This window comes from Ailuropoda melanoleuca, chromosome X (genome assembly GCF_002007445.2).
Source record: "Ailuropoda melanoleuca isolate Jingjing chromosome X, ASM200744v2, whole genome shotgun sequence".
Taxonomy (NCBI): domain Eukaryota; kingdom Metazoa; phylum Chordata; class Mammalia; order Carnivora; family Ursidae; genus Ailuropoda; species Ailuropoda melanoleuca.
This window is the reverse complement of record NC_048238.1, coordinates 27,671,076-27,695,600: the sequence shown is the minus strand read 5'-3', so window position 1 is coordinate 27,695,600 and position 24,525 is coordinate 27,671,076. Positions and strand designations below refer to the sequence as shown.

Sequence of the window (24,525 nt, the reverse complement as noted above, 5' to 3'; positions counted from 1 at the left end):
CTTACATGCAGTCCAGTTTTAGACCTCTTTATACTGATGAGTACTTTAAAAAAAAAATCAAGTACATTGGCCTCTCCTTATGAATAGGTTGTCATCCTAAAGAGATATCAAAACTACTCTCCTTACGCAAACAATGAAGCATGGAACTCTACATCAAAAACCAGGGATGTACTGTATGGTGACCAACATAACATAATAAAAAAATTTAAAAAAAACCCAAAAAAACTACTCTCCCGATGATTACAGAAGCTAAATGTAAAACAAACAAACAAACAAAAAACAAAACAAAACAAAAAAAACCTGTCTCTCCATCTGTTAACTGCTGAGGTGCAGGGATATTTCTTAGCAGAAACTATTAAGCTAATGAGAATAGGTATGTATATAAAATAACTGATCAGATTATTCTTAGGAATAAGAGAGTGGATATATCCAATTTAATGAGAAATATGTAAACAAAACCATATTTAAAGATTAAAATCATAAGCTAGTGAATTTTCTCTAAAATGATAGCAAACTGAGAATCAGACAGGTTATATTTAACTTGCCTTTTGTTATATAAAATACTTAAAATAATTTTTACTTCTCTTCTTCCTAAGTTGTCCATAAAATGCAGAACCTAATACTTTATTTTTTCTTGCAAGTTTTTATTTAAATTCCAGTTAGTTAACATCCAGTGTAATGTTAGTTTCAGGTGTACAATGAAGTGATTCAGCTCTTCCATACACCACCTGGTGCTCTTCACAGCAAGCGCCCTCCTTTAATCCCCATCACCCACTTAACACCTTAAAAAGTAGCCTCTACTAGCTGGATTTATTTATTCAACTGCCATTCAGTCCTTCACTTGTTCTTGGAGGGGCAACTGTGAGGTTAAATTGTGGTAGAGGAGGAAATGGTCCGTGGTAAAGTGGAGGCAGTAAATGTATTCTTCAGGATGTAAAAATGGTAACTGTGTGACAGAATGTAGGTGGTAGCTAATACTGTGGTGGTACTAATTTTGCAATTTATAAATGTATCAAATTAACACTTTGTACACCTTAAATTTACACAATGTTATGTGCCAGTTATATCTCAATAAAGCTGGGGATGTAAGAGAATTAGCATGCCTTTGAAAGTGGAAAAAAACAGATGTTTGGTGAGGGAAATATAAGAGAGAAGGGCTAGTAACTTAAGTTGAATAGGACAGACAAGGTATTTTATTGACTTTCAGGACAGTGAAGATTTACATGTTTGTAATGTGAGGAAAAATCCAATAGAGATACATACTTAACGTGTAAAAGCAGTGTCTTACAGGAGACGCTACATGAGCAAAAATGGAATGATGGACTTTGGAAGTGGAAGACAGTGAATTGAATTAATATGAAGATATTTTGAGGTGAAGAGTAGTAAGGGTGAGAAAGTTTACTCACGAAGGACTCCATACCTCCAATGGAACTACATCTTTCATAAGTTGTATAGTGTTGGTGATATGAAGAAGTAGGGATGGGAGAATAGAGAACTGGTACCTCTGAAGAACTAAGAGTGGAAAGCTTTTGCAGTAGGAGCTCTTCTGTTGTAAAGATCAATTTAAAATAAACAGAAGTGTTAGCAAATGATATTGTAGACAAAACATTAGTCAGCAAAATGGCTTGCAGTGTAAACAGTTGTGCAAATTTCTTCCACAGTTTTCTGCAAAATAATAATTTTATTCACAACTACCCACATACAGACACATGGATAATCACAAAGAAAGGTACTTTTATTTCTATTGTCTTCAGGCAGTGTCTCCAGGATGAATCTGATTGGATCCTGAAACAACTCAGAGACTGGTATTTGGGATCTTATTTTCCAATTATATTCACATTTGAAAGTCATTCATTTGGTCCTCGTTTTCCCTCCACTAGTATGTCAATGTGTCCTGGTGCCTCTAATTTGAATTTCATGCTTTTCTTAAATTTATTTCTCTACCTTATCCAATTTAGCTTGCATTCTTATTTCAATATTATACTATTGGCCATTTTCCCCAAATTATTTTAATTAGGATCAACTGCTTAATTTGTGGGGTCCAGTATACAAGGAAAATGCAGCCTTCTTGTTCTAAAATTAAGAATTTCAAGATAGTGACAGCAGGTCATTAGAGCAAGCATGAGACCTTCTATGCACGGAGGCATTCTAAGCGTGATTGCACAGATCAGTATGACCATGATGACAGACCTAGTCGTCATTTTATATGTTTGGTTAATTTTAGACCTAAATTGTTTTCAAAATTTTTCAGAAGTTAGAGAATTAGACACATTTCTATAGAAAAAATGTTGTTTAAAAACATTTCGCTGGGGATGATTAGCCAATGATAAATAGTACTTTGAAAGGTAGAATTTAAAAAAAATAATGCTTAGTGTGTTAATAATGGATATAGCTTCTAGAATTACATTTTTTCATATTTTGATTTTGGTGCTTTTTTTCTTTACAGTGGAAGAAAAGATATTGGATATATTGATTCTTGACTCTTCTAGGTTTGAATGCTCTGTAATAAAACTGTTATCTTAAAAAAAAAAAAAAACTGCACCGTAAGCAGACTGTTATGCCAAACATCTGTGTTCAAGGTGACTTCATTTTTTAGCTGAGTCGTAGGCTATGCTTGTAGTTCTCATAATAATTTTAATTGAATAATTGGATGAGAGTGATTACATCTCAAAGGGGAGAAAACCCACCTGTATAATATTTACACGTAGATAATAAGCCCTGTAGCCCAGCCCTAATTAATGTAAGAAAAATAAAACAGTATATCCTTTCTATTTTTTTGATTAGAAAATAATTTTTCTCTTTCTCTATTTGCTCTGTCATCTTTTATTATCCGAGAAAGGTATCTTCTTTTACCTTCCATTAGTTAATGTGAGTTACCTTGATTCTTGATTTTAATAATACTTAAGCCCGCATCTTGTATTTGGAATTTAACTACCCTCTGTTTTATAAACATAAGAATTGAAATATTATGTAACCTTCACAAGAACAAAGGTTGATGGAAATATGTATTTTCTTATTTTAATCACTATGAATCATGGAGATGTACTTATTTATTGTTTTTGTAAGTAGTAATCCTACCATTATCTTTAAATATAATTGACCCTAGATAGTAGTTAAAATTTTCTTGTCTGAATGTATCCAACTATAATATATTAGCTTTTTTGAATACAGAGAGAAAGGGAACATCAACACACATATACATATCTATGGTTGCATATATATTTATATACATATGTATATTTATATTTAGGTATATACATACATGTGTCTGTATATGTAAATATACATAGACACACAGACACAGATACATACATTCTGTTTTACTACCTAATTAATATTTAAGTATTATATACTCACTCTAGGTAAATTGCTTTTGCTTTGGGAGAGCACTAAAATATTTATGAATGAGTATGAACATACACATTTAAGGATATCTCACCCTTAAATTTCTTAAAATTTGGTGGTTGAACTCCTTCCTTTAAAGTTGGAATAGCAAAAGGAGCTAAAGCATAAATTAAAAACATCTGGGGGAACCTGGGTGACTCAGTCACTTGAGCATCTGACTCTTGATTTCTGCTCGGGTGTGATATCAGGGTTGTGAGATCAAGCCCCATGTCAGGCTCCATGCTTAGCAAGAAGTCTGGTTTTCTTTCTCTCTCCCTCTGCCCCTCTGCTGGCTTGTGGGCTCTCTCTCTCTCTCTCACTCTCTCTAAAATAAATAAATAAATAAATAAATATTTAAAAAAAACCCCAAACATCTGGGGGTGCCTGGGTGGCTCAGTCAGTTAATGGGTGGCTCAGTCGGTTAGGCATCTGCCTGCAGCTCAGGTCATGATCCCAGGGTCCTGGGCTCGAACTCCACATCAGGCTCCCTGCTCAGTGGGAAGCTTGCTTCTCCCTCTCCCTCTGCCTGCCACTCCCCCTGCTTCTGTGCACGTCCATGCGCTCTCTCTCTCTCTCTCTCTCTGTCAAATAAATAAATCTTAAAAATCTGATGTTAAGGCCTAAAAATTAGTCAATTACAAAAATTAGGTCAGTAGTATGGATTGGTAAATTAGCATTTCAAGAATCAATTTTTGAGTAGAGGTTTTTCTTTTAATTTTAATATCGCTGTACATTTTCTTAAAAACTCCTGGAGTTTTTCTGTTTTTTTTTTAATGTTCAGTTAGCCAGCATATAGTACATCATTAGTTTTTGATGTAGTCTTCAACAGTTCATTAGTTGCATATAACACCCAGTGCTCATCACAACACGTGCCTGCTATATAATAGCAATCACCTGGTTGCCCCATCCCCCAACCCTCCTTTCTGTAATCCTCAGTTTGTTTCCCAGAGTCTCTCATGGTTTGTCTTCTTCTCTGATTTCTTTTAAAGAAACGTTTATATAGCTTTCACTTATGACCCATTATAATTTACAACTGATACTTAATTCCTATAACATCAAATACTATTCTCAAGGTGTAGGTCCATCTAGCTCATCCATCATTCTTTTACCCACTCTAGCCTCTTTTAAAGCTATTTTATTTTCAAGGCACTTCATAGACTTTTGGGGTTGAATGATCAAAACTGTTCTTTAGTGTTCAGGCAAGTCTGCCCTGAAATTGTCCATTTTTTTTTTTTTAAAGAAGGAAGTGGGAGAGGAACATTCAAGAAGATTTTTTTGCAACGTATTCTAGTATCTCAGGGTAATTCATGTATGGAACGAGGAACAAAAATATTTTCCAGTTCATCAAGCTGTTTTTTAAGTCATAGGAATGTAAATATTCATTAGAAAGTTTCCTTCAAAGTAACCTATAAAACGGGAATTGCTTTACTGACTCTACCTTACCAAGTTTCCTTTCTGCATTGAGAAATAGCTAATTTAATATACTCTGCCCTTTGTTCTTTTTTTTTGTGAGCACAGTTAATTGCATTTAACTGTTATTATGTAATTCTTATTGCATCTTTTCTTTCAAATTTCATTCTTGGTAATTCATTTCAAATTTGGCAAGTCATCAAAATCACACAGATGAAAGAGTATAGGAACTTTAATCTACGCATACTCCCTCCCAGTTCCCTTTGATTTTCTAATTCAGTAGAATTTGATTGAGATCCGAAACAGTATTTTGAAAATTTGCTCTACAATATGATGATTATTTAGGTTTGAGAACTCTCTACTTGACCCTTACCTGAGCATGAATTGTTCAAGTCAGTTCCCTTTGGTAAGGTGCCCTGTATCTCAGATTCATTCCTAATGTGGATCATTAACTTTTTCATGTCCATCCCCTGTTCATTAGAGCTGAGTGATCTCTTTATTTTGGAGATGAACCTCATTTTCAACTCCTGAAAAATTAAGCCAAGAAGGGGAAAAAGAGGGCACCTGGGTGGCTCAGTCAGTTAAGTGTCTGCCTTTAGATCAGGTCGTGATTCCAGGGTCCTGGGGTGGAGGCCTTTATGGAGCTCCCTGCTCAGTGGGGAGTCTGCTCTTCCCTCTCCCTCTGCCCCTTCCCCCACTTGTGTGGTATGTCTCTCTCTCTCTCCCAAATAAATAAATAAAATCTTAAAAAAAAAAAAGAAGGGGAAAAAAGTAGTTCTCCTTCAAGGCTACATTTCCCTGCTGGAGTAGAATGAGTACTTTTCAGAATGCCCCAGAAAACTGTTGATGGCCTGGAAACTGCATTGCTATCTTCCCCTATAAGCTATACCTCTCTTCCTCCTAGACCAAAGTCTAGATGGAACTGACATTCCCCGTAGGACCAGTTTGAAAGACACTATGCAGTCCTGCATGGCTGTGGTAGATACTCTCTGCAGCTTAATCTTTAGCCGTATCTGACTTATGACAAATACAAGAGTGCTACAAGCGGGTGCCCACCATCTGATGCCTGGTTGCTCCTCTCTCACAATGGATTTCATGTCCAAATGATAGTAAGGTGCCACTGGGGAGAGGAGATAGAGGTAAGAGGAGGTTGGAAAACAGTTTATGTCTCTTAGCCAGCTTAATATCTCACAAGAGCATTCAGTGACAGATGACCCTGGTCTCTAAGAAAGAATCGAGTGCAATGCACCTCTTTGCCAGTGTTTATCTGTCCCCCATGCTTACATCCACACACATGAGTCTTCTTTCTGTACTCCCAGCATACTGCTCGGGAATTGTACAGCATATTTGGCAAGCGAAAGGGAAAGCAGCTGTTCACTGCATCTTGTTCCTGCTGTTCAAGGTGTACATCCCAGCCAAATGAATCCTATCAGAGCCAAAGACCCTGGCAGTAATTCCTTGCTACAAATCTGCAGTCTTGTCTATCTTAGCTACTTGGAGAACAAAAAATCTGAAAGCCTTGTAAAAACCTTAGGACAAAATAGTGCTTTGTACAGCTACTCAGCCAGATCTGAGGAATTATTCAGTGTGGTGTGGATGAGTGGGGAGACAGGAACCCCTAAGCACACTCTGTCTTGCACTTCAACTTCTTCAGAACCATGGTGATCATCTGGAGTATTTGTGATAAATAAATATTGTTAATCTTCATGCATATGGAACGGATGAAAAAGGATCATCCCAGACATCCCAGGAGAGAAGGTTTTCAGTTTCTCAGATACTACTTCTAGTTGGCAGTCTGCGTGTAATTGAACTCCACTGATGATTGACCATACAGGTCTACAAAGTCTAGAGCATTTTATTTCAAGAGAACCTGAACACTAGCCTCAGACCATTATGGGCATCCATCACAGTAAAAGGAATCCTGCATAGATATCTAATGTACATCAGGAAAGAACCATTTCAGGTTATTGGGGCCACATTTGAGATCACCTGACTGAAGACTGAAATCTAGACTGAAATCTGTTTTATAGGCCACCCTTGTGGCCATCCTTAGCTGCTCTGTAAAACATAGTGTGACAGATGTGCTTCTCACACATCATCTAACGTCCAGGAAGCCGGAAACCCTGTGTCTACTCATTATCCTGAGGGTCTGAATTCCCGAGTGGAAAAATTGACTAGCACCGAAAGGTCTTCCACTCTGAGATCTCTGTCACATTGCTGTGTTGGCTGGAGATCTCTGCCCTTAAGTAAGGAGCACCAAGTGGCATGTCATTCAATGACAAGTTGACACAACTACCAGTCTATCTACAGTTGGTCTCACTGGGTTCTTCCTCACTAGAGGCCTTTTCTACTTGGGTGATAACCTGCATACCTCATCTCAGGAGCACCAGCTACAGTTTTTTTTTTAATTGTAGCACCTTGCCTTTTCCCTACCTATATACTTGAATTATGAAAAAGTCACTGCGTAATAGAAGCAATTGCCAGAAATCAACTAAGTTTCTCACTGGCTACATTCCAACTTGTGTTTCTGACCTCTACTTATTGCTTCATTTTACATCTTGATTTTACCCCTAGATTTGGGTTTTTACTCTTACATGGGTGTTACTTACACGCGTGGTCTCAATCCTGACCCACTTAATCCCTAGGCTCCCATTCTGTCTCACTCTTCTGTATCAGGAGCAATATTCTGTGATATTTTAATTATTTACAATATCAATAAACTGTTAATTGGCTAAAGTTTAGACTTTCATATTATGAGCACATGTGCGATCAGAGAGCGCCTTGCCATTACACCAGAGAAACTTTGCTGACCAGGCGGGTCTCTGAAGTTACCTTGAGAAGGCTGGGACACGATGACCTCTGTAGATTCCTTCTAGGTTTACTGTGTTATACTTCCAGCACTTCCTTTTTGAAGCAGAAATAATGCATTGGTTTGCTCCTGTCAGGGTGGAAGACCAATTTCATTTGCCTACCCATGAAGATGAATGGATGCAGCAAAAATCCAGAAATGTCTTAGATATATTACTGTACAGCTCATTGACCATTCTATCAATGCTTTACTTGAAAGTGATGGCTATCTGATGTCAAGTTCCATTGATAAAGTGATTCCCAAATATTTCTTTCAAGTGTGCTTCCTCAGAGGTCACAGAAGAACTGCAGTGACCTGCAGAGACCTGAAACAGATGAAGTTCCAACTAAGCATGACCACAGTGGTTTTAACGTTTATAATCTTTTCCTGTAAAGGAAATTACAGACAGCTCCACGCACGTGGTTTTGGGATTTTTCTGCCCAGTGGTTTTAAACCAAGTAACCTTAACAAAAACAAATCTAGATGACCCTTGTAAATAATGCAACATTCTTTTATATTTAAAGACTATGTATACAAACACTTGTGTACATCTTCGTAATGATTTTTAGTCTATGATGTACACTAACAAACATGCCGCAAAAGCTAACTGTGCCAGGATTCTCCACAAGAGTTGTATCTAGAGTGGCTTAAATCACAGTTTTGTTTTTGTTTTTTGGGGTTGTTTGTTTGGTTTGGGTTTTTTTTTTTTTTTTTTTTTTTTTGGTCTTCTTGTCCAAGGAACACCGTGTGGGACCTCCTTCCTTAAGGAAAAAGTAGGGCTAATGTGAAAAGTAGGGCTAATGTGAAAAGTAGGGCTAATGTGAAACAAGGCAACAAAGTGAAACTTTTGATCGTTGCTGAGGCAGTGAGCAGTTGTAAATTGTCCTTCCTGCTATTAAATATCTTCTCTCCTCTCCACTTTATTTTAAAAATCTCCATTTAATTCCTTGTGGAAAATAACTACCTGGATTCCTTTTGAAAAGCATTTCCTCAGCATGCTGAAAACACACCTAACCATCTAGAAATATTATATGTAACTCCGTGAGGATCTATTATTTTCCTTTCACCATACAAAACCATGAAAAATGAAATTTTTTTTTTTTCTCATCAACCCTAAAGAGGTCCGAGTCTACAGTGAGGTCCAGGGTGTTCCTCAAATTTCACTTTCTTTGAGGGTGTCCTCCTGTCAGTTCTAAACAACTAAAAGTTGAGAGAATGTGTTTGTGAGACAAATAGAACTTTCTTAGTGGTCCTTAAGTAATTCCTGACATTTTCATGCCATGCCATGCCATGCCTCCTTAAAGACCTTCAGATTATCCTGCAGAGAGTTTAACAGGCTATTCACTGAAATTATTAATCAGTAGGCAAAGTGTTGCATTTGACAGCAGCACTAGTCCATACTTAGAACTTTGCTAGATAGATATAAAATGTGCAATTTGCTGGCTGTTGTATAAGCCAGTGGCATTGCTGTATATCTTTATAAGCTTTCTAATCATGCCATGCTACCGTAATTCTCAGTGTTTCAAAGATAGTCCCTGGATCCTTCATTACCTATCTCTTCACAGCTTCCAGAAAACATTTCCTACCTTTCCTTGGTCCACATTCCAACCGTTCCTTGTATCCATCTTTTTTCTCTGTCTCTACCTCAGTTTATCAAGTGCTGAATTCATTGACTATGACAGTAGTTTGTTGTATAGTTTGAACCAGGTAGGACAGAAACTTGAAATATTTTACTTCAAGCTGATGGTTGTTTCATCTTTCTTACTGGCATTCCTGAATAGATCCCATTGCTTTCCAGACTCTGTGAAATTAAGAAGTTAAAGCCAGCTTAGTTCAGCTTAAATTTTCAATCTCAAATTCAGTTTAATGTTCTTCTACTGTTTCCATTTCAATCTTAAGCCATGGCCTAAGTGACCTGCAGTAAAAGGGGAGAGTTCGGTTTCCACTTCATCTGGGTCCCATTATTCTCCATTGGCCTGAGAAGTAGGAATGAAGGGAAGTCGGCAAATGTTTCCTATTAACTAGCATTTTCATGGTGTTCATGTATTTTATATAACAAGGACAAAGCATTGACTTTTTGGAGGGTGCAAGTGTAGGTTCTTTAAGTGGTCTTATAAAAGCTCTTCTGTCTTCCAAATTCTTTAAGAAGAAAAACATGCTTAGTGAAAATATCTTCAAGCCTCTTCATCATGGAGAACTCTTGCTCCTTAAGCAATGTTTCTGCTAGACAACTCAAGCATGGCTGCCTTTTTCAGTGTCTACTTGACCTATGGAGATGTTTCTGCCACACCAAGCTTTAGGAAGTACAAGCTGCTCCCTCTCTTCACTCTGCTGTCATTTCCAGTTTCTTTTCTTCTATACTTAGGTAGGCATAGAAAGCAAATAAAGCATTCAGCTGCATAAGCAGAGTCCAAGTTGGTAATTAGATGCCATCCCTATTTACTTAGGACTCCCAGACTCTCCAAGTGATAGTGTTGGAGTTTCCCTCCCTTGCTTGGGGCAGAAAGATTGAAGTACCACTTTTCATTCATCATTGATGAGTAAATGGAAGTTGCCATCACACTGGACCATGGATTCAGCCTGACTATGATTCTCTTCCAAATCTTCATGGAGTTTTAGAGTAGCAAGCTTGGTGGAGTAATGAAGGAAGAGCCAGATTTCCCACCACTTCAATAAAGATTTTAGAAAAGGCTTGTTATTTCCATCTCTTAGAACAGGAAGAACTTAGAACTCACTGTTTTCAGTTCAAGACTAAGAATACCTTATAAGTTGCATAAGTCAGGAGGAAACAGCTAAGCAAATGGGTGAAGGGGCAAGGGAGATACAGGCTTTCAGTTATGCCATAAATAAGTCATGGGAACAGAGGGTACAGCATAGGGAATATAGTCAATGGTATTGTAATAGCGTTGTATGGTAGCAGATGGTAGCTACACTTGTGGGGAGCATAGCATAACGTAAATACAGACTTGTTGAATCACTACATTGTACCCCTGAAATTAAGGTAACATTGTGTGTTAACTGTACTTCAATTAAAAAAATGCTCCCAAATAATTCACCAAAACAATTCAGTCAAATTCAGTATTCTTCTTACTTGGTATTTGAACAAATTGCAACCTCTTAATAGATGACAAAGAAAAACTAAAAGGAAGTAGTTGCATTAATTTACTGGCACACTGAACTTGAGACTCCAGAAAATAGAACTTTTTGGTGAAGGACAGTCTATGCAGTGAAGTGAGACTGTTAAATAATGCAGATTAGTGGCTTCTCTTTGGTCTCCATTTTAATTTCTGAAGAGCCACACGAGTAGGATTTCGTCTTAGCACATCGCTTACAGGACTCCCACCTCCAGCCACTGCCCATGGAGAACAGTACTTAACTCCTTGTTCTATTTTATGCAAAGTAGTGGCATTCAAAGTGGGGCCAACTAATGCTCTTCCCCAAGCAGAAACTGCAAGAATTTGTAGCTGCTTTACTTGCATCAGAATTTGAGAAATGCTTTTCTTGAGTTCATCTACTGCTAAAATCACTGAAAGAAATGAGACGTAATTGAACAGTGGCTATCCTGTTTCATTGCTTAGGGAAAAGAAGATAAGACATAATGAAAGTCAAACTATTTTACATCTCTAGTCTCAATGACAAATACTTATAAACAATAAATAAATAAATATTTTTTTACTACAAGGTGATCATAAATCATATTCCATTCTTTTAATGAATTGACATCTCTTTCCTTTGTCCTAGAAATTTTAATGAACACAATTTAGAAATTCCCTAGGTAATTCGTTGGCACAGAGCCTGAAGTTTTTTGTTTCTGTGGGTGTTTGTTTCCATAAATTGAAGCAGAATGGGCAAGAATCTGCAATTCTTGAGAAAATCCACAGTCCGGATTTTTGAAAAGCGAAGTGTCTCTCAAAATCTCAGCCCACTAAAAAGAATCCCTTTTTTAGCTATAGCTAAGGAAAGGGTAAATTTTGCAATGTTAAGCCTGGATCTTTTGTGCAATTTACAAAGCAAAACTGAGAGCTCCCTTGGCCTGGCACTTAGTAAGCAACAAAGGAATATTTATTACATAATTGGATTTCAAAAAAAAAAAAAGTTTGTGAAAGATGCTAAGACATTAAAGTGCATCTTTTGCACACTCATGCTTGTATCTCTTACACCCCTTCACAAGGGAGTCCACGGCAAAGGGCGTCCTGGTGAAAACCTCCTCCACAATTAGGCCCAGGCATCAAAAGTCTTTCTCCAGTTTTCTGCCAGAAAGCAAAAGCAAATAAAGTAAAACAATCACACACACTCCTAAAAGAAGAAACAAAATAATGACAAAATCTCTCCCATTCCCAACCCTAGATCCCACAGATACCGGAAGAAAATTATTTTTGTGACCTCAAACTAACTCATGCTATATAGTGAATTAAATGTCTCAGGAATTTCTATTATATATATATATATATATATAAATTAGTACAGTATGCAACCAAGAGAAGTCCATCCATATAAAATAGGGAATTTTGGACAGAATCACTTTTCTGGCATTTTTTTAACTCAAAGTATAAATTTGTTTTTCTTCTTTCTTTCTTAGGCTGAAAAATATTGTATCCTTGCATTCTACTAGATTTTTTTTCTGGTTTGGTTGTTATCTTCCTATAGCAAGAGACTATGTGTATAGTTCAATTTTCCAAAATATTTTGTGCTTAATAAGTATTTGCTGTTGGGTAGGAAGGTTAACTCTAAGGGAAATGTATCTTTCTAATAATTGTCTCAGAAGGTCCTATGTTAATAGTGAAAACACCCACATTCCTAGTTCATTTGCAATCATGATCTTAACTATTATTAAATGAAATAAAAATGATTATATTTTATAGTGCCTTTAATAAGTGTAGCGAGGACATATAGCTCCTTTAATGAATGATGATTTGTAAAAAGTTATTGGAATAGCATGTAAAATAACTTTTTTTGTATTTTTAAGCCTGCGTTCATATTTCAATACATTTATTTTGATTCAGATTCCCAGTTTTTATTTCACATGAGAAATTTATTCTACCAGAATGAAAAATTCATTCTTCCACAGTTTCTTAGCCATATTGCTCTCTAGTTGAAGCATTTGTAATTTTGGGGCACAAGGGTTATTACTTAAAAAAATACAAATGTAAGAAATAAGCAATTCACTGTGGAGATGACTGTCCATTGCCAACAAAAATCATTCCGTTTTTTATTTTATACTGTAGAGCACTTTGAGGAAATAATAATAATATATTTCCATGTATGTTGATTATTTTAACTTAGTTTCCCTTGAATTTTTCTGAAAACCAAAATAAAAATTTTTTCATTATGCTTTTTTTTATGCTCCTTGGTAACCATCATTAGGATTCCAGTTTTTTCTTTTGTATTTTTGTTGTTGATGGCCAGCCTCTCAGTATCTTTGTAGCTCTCCCCATATTTGCTGTTTTTGTCTAGCTATATGACTCATCTTACTGATAAGAGAGTTAGCTGAAGACATGGAATAAAATTTTAAAACAATAGTTCAGCCATAATCTGTACCAGCAACAAAAATCTGAGTCTGATTTGGAACAGCCTACCAACTCCGTCCAGCGAGATAGCACAGGTCAAGTGGCCAGAGGGTCCTAGAAAATCCACAGGCCTGGCCCCCCATCAGGGTTTGCCTAACAAGGTGTTTAGAAATAGAAGGCAGCTTATGCCATGATTAGTTCAAAGAGTTCTACAAGCTTAGATTGACATCAGGTCTTTTCACTCCCTGAGATAATCAAAGAATCCATGTATATTGGTCTCTCTTACTGACTGCCAGGCCAAACAAAGAGCCAACCTACCTGAGGTCAACTCTGCCATCAGCTCTTAGGTCATTTCATTTCTTTCAATCCGTAGAATCTCATCAACAGAAAAGGTTAGAGTTCTAAATATAATTTTGAGGCTAGATATGTGGTTTAACATTATGCTGTATCTTATCCTATTCAATTATATTAAAATTCTACAGATGTGCACAGGAGAGTAGGCTGTTTTTGCCTTTAGCCAGATAAAGGACCAGATTTAAATAATGCCTGAGTAGGCAATTACTACATGCTGTGACTGGAAGGTTTCTCCAGCCACCTGTCACAATGGTGAAATTTTATCATTAGGGATCCATTTCTCTGGAGAAAGTCTGGCTAGGCTACAGACGTTCTCTTGTACAATACAGACAGCTCTGATTATAGCCATAAGCATTGGTAACTGAATTATGATGTGATGTAACTTCTCACTGAAGTTTTGAATGAAGAAAGGGGAAACTGTATTTGAATTAGATTATAGGCCAAGGTCTTGGTCACTGATTTGGATCAAGTATTTTAATAGAAGTAGACTGAAGTTTCCTGTAAATAATGTTCCATCCTATTCTGATACTTTTATTTTTAAAATTTTTTTCCTATTCTCATATTTTTAATTCCAAGCACATACACAACATACCAAAATAAAAACACCAGAATTAAAACACACACACACACACACGCACACGCACTTTTCTCCAAAGGCTGTGTCTGTCTGAGTGGTGGTGACCTTTTTCCCAAATTCTTTTCTAAATCAATTTTTTGACTACTTGAACACTTCTCTGTTTTTCCCACTAAAAAGCCTTGTTGCACCATTCATTCAGTCATGAACAAAAGTATTGGTCTTTTTTTCTAGTAGCTGGTATTGAGTAATGAACAAGACAACCATAGTCTCTGATTTCATTGACACTTAAAGTCTGAAATAGGGGGAAAAAATAATGGGAATTTGCAGTATGGTGTGATACATATTGAGCCAGAAATACAAAGTACAAGAGAGGATGCAGGGTGTCAGGGACAGCCACCTGGTGAGAGAGAGATCCACTTTTCCAAGGTGAGAGTTAAGGGATAAAGGTAAATTAGCCAATAAAAGGAAGTTAGGTGGAAGTGTTCAAGGAAAAAGGAGTAGCATGTTTAAGGCCAAGTATCAAGAGGGTCATAGTGTATGTTAGGGAATGAAAAATAGAATTTCTCTGTAGCTTGAGCAAGGACTATGTCCAGCAGGGACTATGAAGGGACTTTAAAGCCATATTAAGGAGTATTGCATCTATCCTCAGGAAAATAAATGCTCACTAGAGGATTTTAAGCAGAGAGCCATCATTTCATTTTAGAATGACACTATAGCTGTGTTGCAGGTGGGTAATGATAGGGTAGGATACCAGCCCAAGAGGCTGTACAGTATTTGAGGCAAGAGATGGTAATTACCCCAAGTAGAGGAATGACAGTGGGGAGGAGGAGAAGGGATGGAACCAAGAAATACTAGGAGGTAGAAGAAAGGATTGGGAATTGATTGAGTAAACACAAAATGGCGAAGGACGTGATAGAGGAAGAGGAAATATCCAGAATCATGCCTAATAAAGGCAATGAATAATTGCCAGTCATTGAAATAGGGGCGAAGTACAGAGCAAGAGCAAAAGCAAGTTGGAGAGGTGGTAAGTAGATGAGAAGGGGGCCCAAAATATATCCATATTTGGCCATGCTGTTGTTTTGGTTGCTGTGGGATGTCTAAGTAAAATTGTCAAGTAGGGCAATATATATGCATGTGTGGAGATCGAGGGGGACATCTGGACCGGAGACAGAGTTGAGAGCGAAAGAGGGCTAACTGAAACTACAAGTGTGGGTGGAATGAGAAGAAAGGAAAGCCTAAGGCAAAATCCTGAGGAAGATTTACAATCCAGGTAGAAATACTGAGAATGTCCTCCCACTCCCGTAGTAAGTAGCGCGAGACTTGCAGCTCTTTTAGCTTTAGTCATAGAGTAATGCTGTGTTCCAAGTTGCCTTCGTTAAAGAATAATGGCATTTCTAATACATTTAAAGCTAAGGATCCCACTATATACTCTTTTTTTAATTTTTTAATAGTTTTTATTGAAGTATTGTTGTCACATGGTGTTACGTTAGCTCAGGTGTACAGCGTAGTGATGTGATGACTCTGTATTTTACCCTGTGTTCCTCACAAGCAGGGTCATTTTTAAAAGCTCGCTCATGGTCTGTGGGAAGGATAGTTCTCTCATACCAGATAATCATGTCTACACATCATATAATAAAAATACTTGCTGTGATGCATAACTTAAGGAATTTTCAGTAAGTTGCTTGTCCCAATCCTTGCTTGTAGGACTATTCTAAAGGTGAGCAGGTCCTTGAAGGTAGATTGTGTAGTCTGCTCAGCATGCTAGTTATATTTGGAAAGTGTTAAATTACCCTAATCATACCTATAGTAACAATCAAGATTAATTGCAGCTATATTAGGATTACTTATTATTTGTTCCACTTAAGCAGTAACACAGATCCAATTGTACAAGTTATTTCCATAATCCAAATTGTGAACGAAAACAGGAGGAAAAAAGCCCATGCAAAACTGGTAGAAATCATATTTAAAATAAAGCCGTTACCAGATGGTTATCTGAAATTCTCTTTTTGAAAGGAGCTGATTCTGAACAGATTGTATATGTGTCTCACTGGTGGAAGTGGATTATCCATCTTGAATTGGATTGTGATGACGATGACCCTATTCTAAGTAAACCAAATCTCTTGAACTATATAATGAGATCAGGAGGAACATTCGGCCTGAGAACGACAGATTGCAGCGACTGAGATGTTTTCACTACTGTTTTTTCCAGACTCTTTCCTTGATACACATACTTCTTTGGTTTTTGTCCTGCAGAGATTCCGGGTCCTGTAGTTCTGTGTGCTAATTCTTATTTCTTATTCTTATTTTTATTTTTATAAGCAGAGCTGAATGAGTGGCAGGAAGCTGCGCAGTCTATCTTACAAAAAGGTGATGGTGGCAGAATCTAGAATCTTCATTTTCTTTGCGGCAGGATTGCAGAAAAACTATGGCAAGGAAACATTGAACCACTTCCTTCTTCCTTCTTTTCTTTAGGCCGTGAGGAGGCAAAAGTTGCTTGAGCAGAGTATCCAGTCGGCCCAGGAGATCGAAAAATCCTTGCACGTAATTCAGGAGTCCCTCTCCTCCATTGACAAGCAGTTGGCAGCTTATATTGCTGACAAAGTGGACGCAGCTCAGATGCCTCAGGAAGCGCAGGCAAGTAGACTGGGAATGAGATACTGTTACTTGGTGTGTTATCGGAACAGGACATTGCTGAATTTCTAAGCTAAAATTTGGTCAACTAGTTGTACGGAGGGTATTTTGATTGACTGATTTGACTGTTCGGAGGTCAGAGGGAAAAAGAGCTCCAGGTTAGTACTCTAAGATTTATTTTGAAAAGTATATAATGGAGAAATTTGAAGTAGAGACACTTACAAGGTGGGGAAATAGCATATGGAAGTCTACTGTTAAACTCTACTTAAGCTAGAGGGAAACCTTAAGAATGTAAATTGTAAAGAAGGTATTTTTAGGGTGTCATTAAAAATGCATTCTCAACTATTTTATTATCAACTCATCCTTGTCAGTTTTGGAATCGTAAGTCTTATGAGCTCTACATTGTTCTTAACATGTTATGTGTCGTAAGTAGTTGATAGCAAAAAATTTGAGATGTAAATTTGCATTTATTACTAATAATCTTACCGTATATACTCACATGTACTCACACATTCCACTCTGTTCAATCCAAATTTTGAAATATGCTAAACCAGTTTCTCTAGAATGAGAGTTAAAATAATAATGAAAATAAATCTAAGTTGATTTTATACTGAATAAATTGAGGCTGTATCTAAATTAACTTCCACCTTGGGAAGTGTTTTTTTAAATGCTTTCTTTCTTTCTTTTTTTAATATTTTATTTATTTATTTGACAGAGATAGAGACAGCCAGCGAGAGAGGGAACACAAGCAGGGGGAGTGGGAGAGGAAGAAGCAGGCTCATAGCGGAGGAACCCGACCTGGGGCTCGATCCCATAACGCCGGGATCACGCCCTGAGCCGAAGGCAGACGCTTAACCGCTGTGCCACCCAGGCGCCCCTAAATGCTATATTTCTATTTTTTAATAACCTTTAAGTATATGTGAAGTATAATAGGTATTATTTATTTCAATATCTTTGGGATTTTCTGATAGTAAGCTAATGTAACTACTTTTCAAATCTTAAGTACATATTATGAACCTAATAACCACGGATAACTCAGACCAGTATGTTGAGATGTGAGGGGTATTAGAAGGTTATCTACCCATCCCAAGGGCCCTCTCCCCACTAATTGGTAGAGATGCCTGAATGTTTTCATTTTAAAATGAATTTTTGGATTAAGTATTGGATTTACAAATCATGGTTACAATGCAATTATAGTGCACCGAATCATAGTTAAATTGGTACCCAGAGCATCATTGTACACAATAGCGTGAGGTAGTTTACCAAATTGTCAAAGTTTGACCAAGAAAGTCCCTGAGAACACGGGGCAGGGTATAGGTGGTTTTGATAGGCTTACAAAATCCAGGGCACAGGGTTTCCTCATTGACCATTGCAACAGGGGAATAGTAGTTTAGAAGAAATAGAAGAAAGAATAGTTTAGGGGAATCCTGATGACAGCATCCTTATGATAGTTTTTCACTGGGGCAAGTGTAAATTGTAAATGGGAGATAATAGCAAACACTGTTCAGGATTTTAACGCTCCCTGGTATATGCATTTCTTTAAGCTTACATTAGTCCAGTGCTCAACCATTAGCTCTTCCTAAGACTGTCCCAATTTGAATCACATAGAAAATTTTATACGCAGGCTTTAGAAAAATGCATGACAGGAATGGGAAATTATTACTGAGAAGAACTTCATGATTATAAACCAAAGGTAGAATACAGTTGTTTCTTTTTTTAAATTCAGTGACATAAACTTGGAGGAGCGTTTGATTAAAGACTGCTTATAAATTTCTGAATATAATTAAGGGAAATTTTGAACAGTATAAGTATTAAATATTAAAATTGGACACTTGTACTATAAATATATAGTTTCAAGGCTTATCAAATGAAAGTATGAGTAGCAATATGAAAGTATGAGATATGCAATAGCTATTATTGTCTTAGAAACAAATGGAGCTCTTAGGGAAAAAAAAACTTTGTTTAGTTGAAAAGGTTGTGGACTGTGAGTGTTCTCTTTTGTTTAGCTATGAATGCAGGATTCCATAAACGTGAATATAACATATTAGTTTTTTAATACCATAATATAAAGTGTTTTGTTTGGCTTTCACAAAAAAGCTGTGGTAAAAATGTTTTTAATTATAACAGTTCAAAATACTTAACAGATAACAGCACACAAGTCAATTAAGAAATTTCAAATCTACTTGAAAAACGGAATTTTAGAGCACTAACAAGCTCAAATCCATTTTCCATGCATTTCTGGTTGCACCTGCATTTTCAAGATAATTCTTGACTTTGAATTCCCCGACTAGTAATATATAATGTTGGAAAATGCAGGCCACCCAAAAGCTGTTGAAACATTCTTCTCTAAGATTTTATTTTAAGATGACAGCAAGTGAATTGTTTTCTGGAACAGAGTTATCTGGTACTCAGATTTACTTCAAGGATTACATTTCCTGAAGCTCAATTTGAAACTCTCTTGAAAGAAACAAGGAGAGAGTTAAGTGGTTGTCTGTGAAGTAAGAACATAAGCAGAGTTTGTCAGACAAAGAAGCCACTGAGAATGCCACAAAAATGACATTTTTCTAGGTGTATATCATGGGGGCTAACTTTCATGGTTTGTCTTAATACAAAACAACTTGTTTCTTTCAATTTCCATGGAAGTTTATTGTTGATTAAAAGATTAGGTGGACTTAGCTTTCCCTTTTCAGAAATCGAGTACTTGTTTTAGTATGCCACTGAGAAGCCAGCCAGACAAAATGAATGCCATTACCGTATTTGGTCATCTTAAATAATGTGCTCCGATTTCATTTCACACACTGGCCACCATGGATTTGTGGATGTCTGACTCCACCGTGTGGTGCAGTAGTAGTTTTGCTGCTAAATTTAAATCTGTTACTAGAGCCTTCTTTTTCTGCCTTTTAAGATTGAGATTCTCGGGAATAACAAATTCTCAGTATTATGAACATATGTGCAATGCATATAACTTTCTAATAGGTGTGCTCTTATTATTTATAAAAGTAAATGTAGATCAAGGTGGGTCCTTGCATTCCATTTGCCTTTGTAGCTATAGGGCAGAAATGAGCTCCCCAATGCCTCAGCATGTTCATTCATCAGTTATCTGTCATGATTACAGAACTGGGCCCTCCGATTCTAAATCAGATTAAAAATATTTACTGTTTTGTTTAGTAACAAGACCTCATAGGAGTAAAGCCTAACCTTTAGACAATAAGACTACATACTGCGAGGATGTCAGAGCATATAGTGACCAGAGTGTTTTATTTCAATCAATAACACTTAAACAAACCAAAATCTCAGATCATATGACCACAGACAGCATCAACTACCCAATGCCAGGCCATTTAAAGCGAGATTTTTATTAAAATACAAAATTAAGGTAACATCTTATTGATTCAAATAGAATACAGCAAGTGGGAGGAACTCTTCTAGATAGAGAAATTTATCTTCTAGGTACAGAAATCAGGCACTTGAGAACTATTTCAAAAATAATATGATTAAAATATAAAAACCAATAAGTAGTTCTTCAAGAAGAATTTTACAGTATAAAATCATCAAATTATCTAACTACAAAGCAGCACATAGCATGAATATAGTTATTTACTTCTTAAGTGTCCTGCAGAACATACTGAAACACAGATTTAGTTTTTAGCACTTACGATCTGTAAGAAAAATCGAAGTTCCCACGGTGTGCCCCACGCCAGTCATGTCAGAATCTCTGGGGAGACTCAGTCGTCAGAATTATTGGAAATTCTCCTGAGTTTTCTTACATGTGGCAAAGGTTGAGATCGACTCTGGAGAGTTCATTATTGGTCATGGCTGAATTGCTCCAAAGTCTTTTCCTCACATCACATTTCTTACCACTCACTCTTTGATATTCACACCTATGACATTGTCAAGATTTCAATGAGGGGGGGCAGTTGGGGTGACTCTCTTCTATTTTGATTATCCCCTTACTCTTATGGGAAATGAATGAAGGTAGAAAACATAGCTGAGAATTCCTGCAGAAATGAATTAATTCAGGCAAATAGAATTTGCAGCATGGATGTTCGAAGATGAACTTGGCTTGGTTTTCTTATTTTCTTCTTTGTCCCCTAATTCCACATATCTTAATGTGCCAGTCGCCTTGGATGTGCCTCTAAATCATTGTAGAAGCCATGATAGTCATGTGGAAATAACCACTTTAATGTCTGTAATTCTTTTTTTTTTTTTAAAGATTTTATTTATTTATTCGACAGAGATAGAGACAGCCAGCGAGAGAGGGAACACAAGCAGGGGAGTGGGAGAGGAAGAAGCAGGCTCATAGCAGAGGAGCCTGATGTGGGGCTCGATCCCACAACGCCGGGATCACGCCCTGAGCCGAAGGCAGACGCTTAACCGCTGTGCCACCCAGGCGCCCCTAATGTCTGTAATTCTTAAAATTATGAAGACATTTCAGTCTACATTTTTTCTTTCCGATTATGCCAGTAATTTCATAATTTCGAATCTCCAGTATGTAAGAACAAGCCAACGTGGGTACCGGTTGAAATGCTCTATATCATGAAGTGTTGATGATATACACTTTATAGAGAATACTGCGGTATCACTGAGATTACCACAAGAAGCAGTGCGCTGCCTGGCGGTGATTGCAGTAGCGTGACTGTTCTATTTCTTTTGTCCTGCAGATTCCTGATGCCATCTTTTGCAGCATCATCTCCCACATAGTAGATTTATGTGCATGAGTAGAGGGGAAAATTTTAAAGCAGTTTAGGAAACAAATTATCATCAAAGGAGAGGACCTCATAATCAACAAAGAAAGTGCTCCTATATTTCGCTCATCAAGCTGGAACTTCTGGGTACTCCAGGTCCACTACAGACCAAATTTCTTCCTTCTGTCTCTTTTTCCATCCCATCAGCAATGTAGCTAAAACTTAGTGTCAACAAATAGAAAAGAGGGATCTTTTTACTAAAGCAAGCTGTTAAATTAAGCTGACTACATTAGCCACACATCAAAACAATTCATAATTGAGGTCTTCCGGTGTTTATTGAAGCTAAATCTTAGAACTCAGTTTAAATATATTTGGCCATTTTAAAATGTAAGCATTCCAAACTATCAAAATCAATGGCTTAAAAAAATAAAGATCTAAATGCAGATTTTGGTCTATCAGATTAAGTTTACGATTTCATTATAGAATAAAAAGGACTTTTATAGTGTAAATAGGCACATTTGAGTGCCAAACGACTTAGAACAGTCTAACTTTACAGCCTACTTTGCTGATTTATGAATTAGACAGTATAAACCCTCATAACAATTCATTCAGGATTTATGTAATAATGGAATAATTTAATCATCGAAGGAGAATATGGAGATCTATTACAGACATTAGGGTTCTACTATTAAACTCCACATAGGCGTGGCAGAAATATTTTCTTTTCTTTTTACCTAGCAATATAAATATGATGGTAAACATAAAACAATTAATTTTAAATCTGTTCTAACATTGCAGTGCTACCTGTGTGTGTTACCATATAGAACTGATTACTCCCCAATTTATAATGACCATTACCATTGCAATATGTTTAATAGTGTGGGAAATAATTGCAAGCGTTACAGAAGATACAAAAAATTAGAAATGTGCTACACATCATTGATTATATTTTGAAAAATGGCACAAAATCAGGTCCTCACAGGATGTATAATAAGAAATGGACATCTTTCATATTATAAATTCAAAAGTGTACATCTTAATTCTGCAGTTCAATTACAGCATCCTGTTGTGAAAAACTACGCATTCTAAATACAAAAGGTGAAGCTAGCTGCATAATGCTATGGTCACAGTGAAGATTCTTGAAGTACTCTGAATATTTTGAGGCAGTTTAGATTCAACCTATTTTTTCTGTCTTATTTTTCTTATACAAATAGATATTTATTCCCAAAATAGCTGACAGTGAAGTTATAAATCTAAAATGCACACCCAGACAATACTTGGTGTCACAGACACTGTTGTAAGTTTCTTTGTAGCATTTATGACTATCTGATGCTTCTTTGTTTGTTTTTTAATTAGTTTATTTGTTGTTGTTTTCCCTGTGGACCTCAATTCCCTACCCACCAAAGTTCAGTCTGTAAGAGATCAGGACTGCCTAGAAGATCCTCAATAAGTATTTGGTGAATTTATTCAATTCCACAAAGATTTACCACATTTAGTCACTAAATACATGCCAGACAAATGTGCTAGGAGCTACTTTTTTAAAAAGTGGACAAGCCCCAAATGGATTTTGCCATCTTACCATAAGATAGCAGGGAAGAAAGATGAAAATCAAAGAATTATTGACCAGTCAAGTTTACTATAATCATCAAGAACCATCTTTAAAATGGGACTTAATGGTATCATGACAAAAAAAAATTTTAGCATGACAATATCTTGTCATAGTGGTTTATGATACTGCCAAGTTTTGGAACTTCAGGACACTTTAAAAATACTTTGAGTAGTACACAATAAAATTTTTCACATGAGAAGGAATGATTAGCGAAAGTAAATATTCCAGCCTTTCCAGGTATTCCAGTCCTTTTAGGGACTGTACTTTGCGAATGGTGACGATTTTCAAAGCATCTGCATTGTTTTCTTTTGATCATTATCATAATTTAATGAGGAAGGTAAGTCAAATATTTAGCCTTAAGAAAATATTTGAAGAGGCTAGATTATTGATTGAAACTGGGGATGGGGATAGGGAGTTACTGGAAATGGACACATACAATCATTTGAGGGTACTATAGAAATGTTCTAAAAATCAAATCGTGGCAGTGGTTGCACAAATCTACATTTACTAAAAGTTCTTGAATTTTGTGTTTATTGAATTCTATGGTAGATAAACTGTACCTTGATAAAGTTGATTTTAAAACAGACCATATGATAGAGAATATCTCAAATAGTATATTAAAAAATAATTTCAGGGGCGCCTGGGTGGCTGTCAGTTAAGCATCTGCCTTTGGTTCAGGTCATGATCCCGGAGTCCTGGGATCAGAGCCTCAGGCAGGCTACCTGCTCAGCAGGGAGTCTGCTTCTCCTTCTCCCTCTCTGTCTGCCCTTCCCCCTGCTCATGCTTTCTCTTACTTGCTCTCTCTCTCAAATAAATAAATAAAATCTTCAAAAAAGTAATTTCAGCTCACCATCAGCTTTTTTAGTCTGTTTAGATGTATAGTAAAAGGTGAAATGTGAGGAATTTTGTTAAATAACCTGAAATTAACTTAAGGGTTAGCTGTTTATTATTGACTGTCCTGGTGTCCACTGTAAGACTTTACATAGTAATATTATAATATTTTAGTTGTTCATAGTGGGATATATTTAATAGATTCCATTTGTAAAGCATTTTCACTGAAGCTGGGACAAAGCTCAGATCTGCTTTCACCACTTTAATAATTAGCTCTCTATCAAGCAAAAAAATTAACCTGTAGCCACTACACTTCCTCAAATTTCTATGCAATATTCCACTTTTCTCCTGAAGTTTTGTCTCTGTACTTACCTAATTTGAAAAGTAATCATAATTGCTTGAAAATGTAGGTTTATAATGGACTGTTCTGTTATCATTACCATCATTATCATTACTATAACTATGAATAGCATCATTTCTCAGATATATTACAAGGAATGGTAATTCCACACAGTGTTCACTTTTTTGGTTTTAAATGGTTCTGTCCCAAATTTACTATCAGAGTAGTAAAAGGGGGATAGAAGAAGGTGGTCATCAGCTAATTTCTTAAATTTCTTAACACAAAGCTCCACCAAAGTACTTACAATTGAATTAAGTTAACAGCTAAGTTTATTTTGGTGATATTAAAA

The 24,525-nt window shown here is 36.5% G+C and overlaps 1 protein-coding gene across 9 annotated transcripts in view; it reads left to right on the top strand.

Moving 5' to 3' along the window:
* DMD (dystrophin) overlaps positions 1–24,525 on the top strand; it is a 2,070,581-nt gene that overhangs the window by 805,183 nt on the left and 1,240,873 nt on the right. For all 9 annotated transcript variants that reach the window (XM_034649821.1, XM_034649815.1, XM_034649816.1 and 6 more), the window contains one exon: positions 16,553–16,714. In XM_034649821.1, coding sequence (XP_034505712.1) covers positions 16,553–16,714 — 162 coding nt within the window. The remainder of the gene's footprint in view (positions 1–16,552; positions 16,715–24,525) is intronic.